This window comes from Mercenaria mercenaria, chromosome 2 (assembly GCF_021730395.1).
Source record: "Mercenaria mercenaria strain notata chromosome 2, MADL_Memer_1, whole genome shotgun sequence".
Taxonomy (NCBI): domain Eukaryota; kingdom Metazoa; phylum Mollusca; class Bivalvia; order Venerida; family Veneridae; genus Mercenaria; species Mercenaria mercenaria.
The window spans coordinates 79,684,400-79,692,555 of record NC_069362.1 but is presented as its reverse complement, the minus strand read 5'-3'; the positions used below and the strand labels follow the sequence as shown (position 1 = coordinate 79,692,555).

The 8,156-nt window shown below is 36.4% G+C and overlaps 1 protein-coding gene across 1 annotated transcript; it reads left to right on the top strand.

The window, feature by feature from the left end:
- The first annotated feature begins 2,115 nt into the window (after positions 1 to 2,115).
- LOC128549646 (52 kDa repressor of the inhibitor of the protein kinase-like) lies at positions 2,116 to 5,738 on the top strand. The gene is made up of 4 exons (XM_053526786.1): positions 2,116 to 2,643; positions 3,528 to 3,623; positions 4,850 to 5,039; positions 5,266 to 5,738. The coding sequence occupies exons 1-4, from the start codon at positions 2,116 to 2,118 to the stop codon at positions 5,736 to 5,738; spliced, it is 1,287 nt and encodes a 428-aa protein (XP_053382761.1).
- Positions 5,739 to 8,156: the final 2,418 nt, after the last annotated feature.

Genomic DNA, 8,156 nt, shown 5'->3' with positions numbered 1-8,156 from the left:
CTTTGTCCCACTTGTAAGAAGTAAGTCGTGTAATTTACATCACAGAATTATACATGTAATACAATGAAAGACAGCAATAGTTGTGAACTAACCCTTATCATTATATGACACCTGATGTGAATCGCCAGTCCATAGTTTGTCTACAGCCAACGCGTTTTCTTACTGGGCCAATAGGTTAACAAATCTGAAAATTAATTTCTGCAGACATATTATAAAATACTTATTGAATGGCTTACCGGTCAACAGTCAAAATTATTGAATCATTCCAATTCCTTTGAACTTTCGGCAATAATTTTGCCTATTGTCCTGTAACCCATTCAGTAAGAATATACTACTACATGAGTATTTCATGTAAATAGTTTGTCAATAGTTTGTGCTATATGACCAGTATATATGCAAGAAAAGTCTGCTGCAATAAAGTCAAACTTTGATGAACTAAAATATGTGTAAGTGTATTTTTGAAGTTATGTTATAAACACTTGCTGAACGGCATTTCGACCAATAGTCGAATAGACGAATCCCGAGCAATAGTTTTAACTATTGACGGGTAAGTCATAATGTTAAAAAATCCGTACAATATGTCATAAACATATGCCTAAATATAGCGAAATGGAAACAGATAGAAGATATCTAATAACACAAGTGATAACAACAAGCATTGCAAAACTTCAATGTCCTATCACTACTAATAAATTCCTTAGACAAAATCCTATAGACCCCTGAGTTAATAGAACTAGCGGTTTAAAGCAAAGGAAAATAACTGCAGTCACATGTTTTGTTTCTTTCTCAATCTTCCAGGAACATCTGCAAAGCGAAGTAATCCATCATCAGCCACAACAGTTATCAGTACTCCACAACCGAAAAAGACTAAACAAAACAGAACACCGCAGAACATTCTTGATTTTTTTCTGTGTGCAGAATGAACCAAATTTACCAACGTCTGCATCATCTCCACATCAGGAAGTGGTACAGTTTCAAAGCCCTTCAATACCTTCTTCAGAGTCATCGGCACTAACGGAACCATCCTTGGAGTCAACATGCGAACCTTCGAAACAAGTTGACGAGCAGTTGTTGGCGCCGGTTTATGAATCACCTGCCACATCAAACGCAACTGTTACAACAGCGGCACCAGAACTATTAAATGACATAGGTTTTTTCTTAAACGCTACTTTAACACCTACAGAAGCAGAACACATTATAAATAATCTGCCAGATAACCAAAAATACAAGCTTTTGGTGGATCATTTTCAGCCTAGTCAGGATTATGAGTTTCGTACTCGTTATCAGAACAAATGTAACAGAAAATGTCCAAGAAACTTCAGTAAAGCATACCCATGGCTAGTATACAGCGATCATTTGGATGGGTTATTTTGTATCCATTGTGCTCGTTTCGTAAAGACACGCTCCAGTCTAAGCCAACTTGTGAATTCACCTTATTCTAATTGGTCAAAACTGAAGGAAAAGATTGAATCACATGCGAAGAATTCTTACCATTCTGAGGCAATGGATCTGAGTAAATCCTTCAAAGCTAAAATGGCCAACCCCAGTACCACCATTCCTTATGCTTTTAATACTCAGCTTCAAGATCAAGTAGCTGAAAATCGCGTTATACTGTCCTACATCATTAGGGCTGTACTGTTTTGTGCTAGACAATGTATTTGACTACGAGGAAAGCAAGAGGAATATTCCAATCTAGAAATAAACCCCGGGAATTTTTTAGCGTTCTTGAGGGACAAAGCTGAAGACTGTGAAATCCTGCGAAGACACATGGAAATGCCAAAGCAGAAAAATCCAAAATACCTAAGTGGACTAATACAAAACGAAATTTTGACGACAATATCCAGTTTCATTTCCGAAAAGCTTTTATCTGACGTCCAAAAGACCATTTACTATACAATTCTTGCAGACGAGGTTACCTCCAATAACAAAGAAATCATGCCTCTGTGTGTCCGGTATGTCGATGAAAAAGATGAAGTGATGGAGGATTTTCTTGAGTTCATTCCAATTAAAAGGATAACTGGAAAATACCTTGCTAACGCAATTATAACTTGCCTCGAAAAGAAACATTTGCCGTTGGAAAATATGCGTGGTCAGTGATATGATGGAGCCTCAAACATGTCGAGTGATAGATGTTGCGTTCAAAAGCACGTAATGGAAGTGGCAAACAAGGCCCCATATACACGTTGCAATTGTCACGCACTAAATCTGGTGATAGTGCATGCTTGCAAAGATACAGATGTACGATTTACATTAGACAAAGTTAAAGCAATTTGTATCTTTCTCAAATCAAGTGTTAGACGCGAAGGATTACTAATCCACATCGTGCAACAGTCTGCTCCTTCTAACGAAAAGAGGAAACCATTGATCGACCTGTGCAAAACGCGGTGGGCTGAGAGGCATGTTGCCTTTTCACATTTTTACGACAGCTACGTCTTCCTAGTGGAGTCGCTAGAGTATATAGCAAATGGTATAAACAAGAGCCAGCATGACTTGCAGCTGTATGATGGATGGGATGGACACTCTCGATCTGAAGCTGCATCTTTCCTTCGCTCGATAACGAACTTCGACTTTACTGTGATCTTCATGATTCTGTATCAAGGTCTTTTTGCTTTGTCTGGGATTAGCATACAGCTACAAGAAAAGGTAATCGACGTGTAAGGTATGTCATACTTCGTATTATTTCTATATTGTTTGTATATTATACATACACATTATAATCCGTAGTGTATGTACATGTATGTCATGGAATACAATGAGTGTAGTTAAAAGTATCTTCTGTTTTATCGTCGTTTTTCATCAGTAACGGCGGACAGTTAACCCAACTGTGTTGCTAGATTCTGTATCAGTACAAACCTGTTCTTCGCAAGTAACTGTCAACTTCAACAAATGAAACAGTGTTGGAGGACAAATGATTTCAAATCAGACACAATATTTTTAATCGATTGTCTGACTTGGAGAACATACGTCTCGCTTGGGGTCCGAACTCAAACCTTGCGACCCGAAAATCTGCGCCCTCTCTTGAGCAAAGCGGGTTATCTGGCAGCTGCTTATACATACATATGGTAGTAATTCCTCTGATATGCCCCGGTTCTCCACTCAAATGTAGACTGCATCAGCATATAGAGCCATTTTCCCGCCTAGTAAAAGCCACTACCATGCCAGATATAAACTTTATATAAACTGCTTGATTGTAAAGATGATTTAAGACACTTTACGTGCTTCCAAGTTGCTGGGTTAAATGAAAGTAAAAGTAGGTATTTCCTGATTAGTAGCGTTTTATCACGTGACCCTTTCAAGCGAACATGGTGTATGGTCAACCATACATATTTGTTATTGTTTCATTGCCTATAGATAGCCTGTAGACAGGATATAGAGAAGTCTCGCTAGAAATGCTGATAAAACATGTTATGCATTGTTGTTGCTTTTTATATTAATAACGGAAACATTCGTTTTTTCTAAGTTCTAACAAAAAAAGCTACAATTGAAGATAAGTGTATTTATTTTTTATGTTTTACTTTCATGGACAGGTTGACACCATAAAAGAGACGTACAATACCTTACGACAGAAAATCAACCAGAGGTTCCATGACTGGTTTTTGCAGGCAAAGCACATGGCAGAAAGGGTAAATATGATTTCAGTAGTATTTCAAAGAATAACGACAGTGGTCAGAATAATTGCATCCTTAAAGAAATTAATATTCGTAGCTGACAATCCGACATGAAATGATAAGTATAGACGAGAATAAACGCAATGATGTATAATTTATAGCTTGACAACAACGGTATTAATTGTCAAAGTCATAAACTGATTTTGTCGTTTGTCAGTTAGGAAAATCAGCACGATATGATTTGCCTTATTTAGGTTAGAAACACTACCAGGTTTAACTATCTAGAATTGTGTAGTGGTTGCTTGGTGGTCTGTCACACAGTACTAGGACGACTTTTTTAAGTGAAAAATCTGAGGAGTAATTTTAGTTTTATTTTGTTATAATATTTTTTCGCTGTTATTGTAAAATAAAGTTACTTCCAATTGTAATGCTAATATTAAGCGGTAAGTATCGCCAGTTATGCCAGTGAATTCCCGAATTCAAAGTCCACAACAGTTTTTTTTTCGGCCAAGCATTATATACAATTATAATTAATTTCATTTAATTTCATTTGCAAATGTAAACAAAACGTGATTGTATATTCTTGCACACGGACTGATGTTTCCGTCGATTTTACCAACGCCAGCAAAACCCATCTGGCACCTCCCATGCAAGCCTCGTTACCGCCAAAAGCGCAGGTGCCCTCGGGATGCATATTTCTATCCGAATCGTAAACACACGGAAGATATTATTATTCTATAGAGTGTTTTATGCTTATTTAAAAAAAAGAACAATTTCAATACGCAACAGACTTCCATATCATGTCACTTTATCTATATCTTATGATGGTATATGGATTCACATAACCTGAGATGATAATGCATTTACTTATGTGTACTGTCATAGCAATGAATTAATTAATTATATGTACCGTATTGAATCATACTGATTTGTAATCAATGCCAAAATAACTACAGACCGTTCGATTATTTAAAGTACAAAAGCATTCCTTGAAACTAAATTATGACACTTACGTTTGCTGTCAACAGTTTGTTAACATTTATATATTCCATATACAGAGACGCTCAAGTGTGATATGGGAAGAAAATAGGAATAATTGCCAGACGAGGATTTGTAGACTTGCCAAAAACTGAGCCATCTTTCTTAGAAGCAGTGGGTGGGGCGGAAATAAATTGCTATGTATTGACACGTATTAATTGAATATTTAAAGCATAACATTTCATACATGTTTATATATACAGGTCGGAACGACTCCAGAGTTGCCGAGAACAGCTGGTCGACAAAAAAATCGTCCCAACGCCTTTGGAAACAAAGAGTGTGACTGCGAAACTGAAACGCTGTGTCCACATGTGGTCGAATCCTACTACAGGAACAACCACGCAATACCTTTCATAGATCACATTTTGGCAGTGTTAGACCTGCAATTTTCTGGTAAGCGTGATGTACGGTAATGGTAGGAAATGATAATAAGACAAAGTTAGGCTAAAGTTATATACTGATTGATTATTCAAAGTTCGTTCAATTCTCGTGATAGAAAAGTATTTGCGTGAATACATCATGTATATAATTAACGAAAGTAAGGGGTAACCTGCAAATTTTATCCATGTGATTTTGAAGTGTTCAGTGTGTAACGTCACCTATTGCCATATATTTTCAGACTTGTCAAAAAAGTGTTCGGAGCTTTTGTGTTTAGTGCTGGCAGTTGCGGTGCAAAGAAATCTGACGTACTGTGGTGGCTTGCTACATACGTACCATGATGACATACCGTCGCCAGGTCTCTTGCAGGAGGAATATTACAGATGGGTTGCTCACTTTGAATCACATGGAGACAATATCCCTGACACATGCGTATCTGCACTACAGCATTGCGACCGAGCTCTTTATCCTAATATTTATGTTTTGCTTAGACTAGCATGCACGCTGCCAGTTTCTAGCGTAGAGTGTGAACGCTCAGCAAGCTGCTTGCAAAGGCTTTACCACTACACTAGAACTGCCATGTTAGATGAGCGTCTATCATCACTAGCCATGATTCACATTCACTATTCTTTTCGTCGTGACATATCGGCTATAATTGATAGATTTGCCAACCTTCATCCAAGGAAACTCGAGCTAAAAAGTCTCATTTACTAAAAGTGAAAAAAGAGTAGTGAATATGGATTATGGATCTATAGCGTCGGTTGCAGTACAATCTCTAACATTGTTTACTTAAGAAATAATTTATAGCAAAAGAGTGTTTTAACACTATTTATGCACGATGGGCGGTTATACGTCGGGCGTAATAATTTCACGAGGGCGTATTACCGTCCGAGTGTATAAATAGTATTAAAACACGGTTTTGCTATACATTATGTCGATTCTAATATGCTCTTCATCTAAAAGTAGATAAAATATAGTAGCGCTCTTTCTTGGTCGCAACAAAAACATTGACATCATCGCACGTTAACGTGACGTCATTCTAGCGTCAGCGTGGTTTAACAGAAACAAGCATAATAGAATATACAATCTCTAGCGTCGTTTACCGTACAATCTCTAACATTGTTTACTGTACAATCTCTAGCGTCATTTACAGTACAATCTCTAACATTGTTTACTGTACAATCTCTAGCGTCGTTTCGTCACTACATTGTTTACTACAATCTCTAGTCATTTACTCATCTATGTTTACTGTACAATCTCTAGCGTCGTTTACCGTACAATCTATAACATTTTCGTATCTTAGCTGTTACATAATCTATACATGTTTATGTCATCTGTGCATTTACTGTACAATCTCTAGCATTATTTGCCGTGCAATCTCTAACATTGTTAATTGTGTCGTATTCCCTTTGTATATTCATCCTTGTTCTACTTTCCCCTTCAACCTCCTCCCCCCCCCCCCCCCACTCTTTCTACCCCTTACCTCTTCCTCCCCCTCTATCTATATTTTGCATAACATTTAAATGTACTTGTTGGATTTTTGAAGCAACCCGTCTGTAATATTTTTCCACTACAGCTTATTTTTGTTGTGGGTCTACTTTGCAAATGCGTGGCTCTAAGGCCGGGCTTTTAGTGTTCTGGGCTTCCGAGAAATCTACCCTTACCTATTACCTTTTACCTTACAATCTCTAGCATTGAATACTGTACACTGTTTAGCACTGTAACTGTACAATCTCAAACATTGTTTACCGTACAATTTCTAGCATAGTTTAACATTGTTAACCATACAATAAAAATTACCTAGCATTGTTTACCGTACAATCTTAAGCATTGTTTATCGTGAAAAATCTGGCACTGTTTATTGTGCAATATCTCGCATTGTTGACCTTGCAGTCACTAACATTGTCAAGTTTTCCAACTCAGAATACAATTTTCAATAAGATATCTCGTTTCACAATGTTTTTTATCATGTGAATTCTTGTTCTTCTATGGAAATGCATGTCTTCATTACAGGTGTACTGTATTACATGAGGCTATAAATGCATTAGGGCATTTAATGCTAATAAAATTTTGTTATAATATGTTGGATTAAGTGCTTATATGATAAATGTATTACTGTATTATCATGATTAGAGTGTATAAGTGTTTGTTTTTAATATGGATTTTGTACGAGTATTAGATCTAGCCTTAGGAGGAATTATTCTTACTTAAGAAATTCTGTATTTTTACATGAAACTGTATTTGAAATCAGATTTTATAGCTGTGCCTTTTTCCTTAAGTTGTAGATATATTGTAAGAAAAATACAGGGTAATGCTACAACTGCTAAAAAAAAACAGTAGAAAATATATTTTGTCGTGCATTTTTAAACGCCGTTCAAAGACGCAATTTCCTGCGCTTTCGTCGATTTAGTTAAAATTTAAATTGACCGAAAAGCGTATTTTAATCCCATTTCTTTTCTTTTCTATCGCTTACTTGCCTAACATGCTCAGCCGTTTACGTATACGTGTAACTATTTAACTATTTGTATCATATAGCATTACTTTTATGCATAAATGTATAGAGGATATTTGTTTCTTTAGCGTGGATATGGAATATATCTCATCGAGAAGTGGTGTAATTTAGATAAATATAAAAATTGCATCATCACTTCTCGATGAGATATATTCCTTATCCACGCAAAACAAACACATTTTCTTTTTATTTTATGCTTAATTACGTTGAGATATGCATTTTGCAACAAATTTTAATCTCAGCGCGAGAAACAGACGCGCGTAAACGAATATTTCAGACGTGTTGTGACGCTAGAAAGACGCACACGACATAAAGTTCCATTTTATTTCTTGCTGCATAGCGTTATGAAATTCTCATTAAGTCGAGAAATATACTAGCAGGAACAAAGTGCAACTACAATGACCGGGGAGCTGATTTTAATGTTAAATACAACAAAACGTGTGAAGTTTTTGATATAATCTTGTTTATAAATGGAAAGGAGATATAGTAAAATGAAAATATAAGAAAAGAAACTGTTTTCGGTGTTCATGCGAAATGAACGGCAGAACAGGATCGGCAAATTAAACATGCATCGCTAGAGCGATTCATGGATTTTCCGATCCTATTCTGTTGTTCATTTC

What these genes read in the sequence shown, in the direction of transcription:
- LOC128549646 (XM_053526786.1), top strand. Translation starts at nt 2,116, where the DNA reads ATGTCGAGTGATAGATGTTGCGTTCAAAAGCACGTAATGGAAGTGGCA. An exon ending in CAAAGCACATGGCAGAAAGG is followed by an intron (nt 3,624 to 4,849) that starts GTAAATATGATT and finishes TTATATATACAG; the next exon opens with GTCGGAACGACTCCAGAGTT. An exon ending in GTTAGACCTGCAATTTTCTG is followed by an intron (nt 5,040 to 5,265) that starts GTAAGCGTGATG and finishes ATATATTTTCAG; the next exon opens with ACTTGTCAAAAAAGTGTTCG.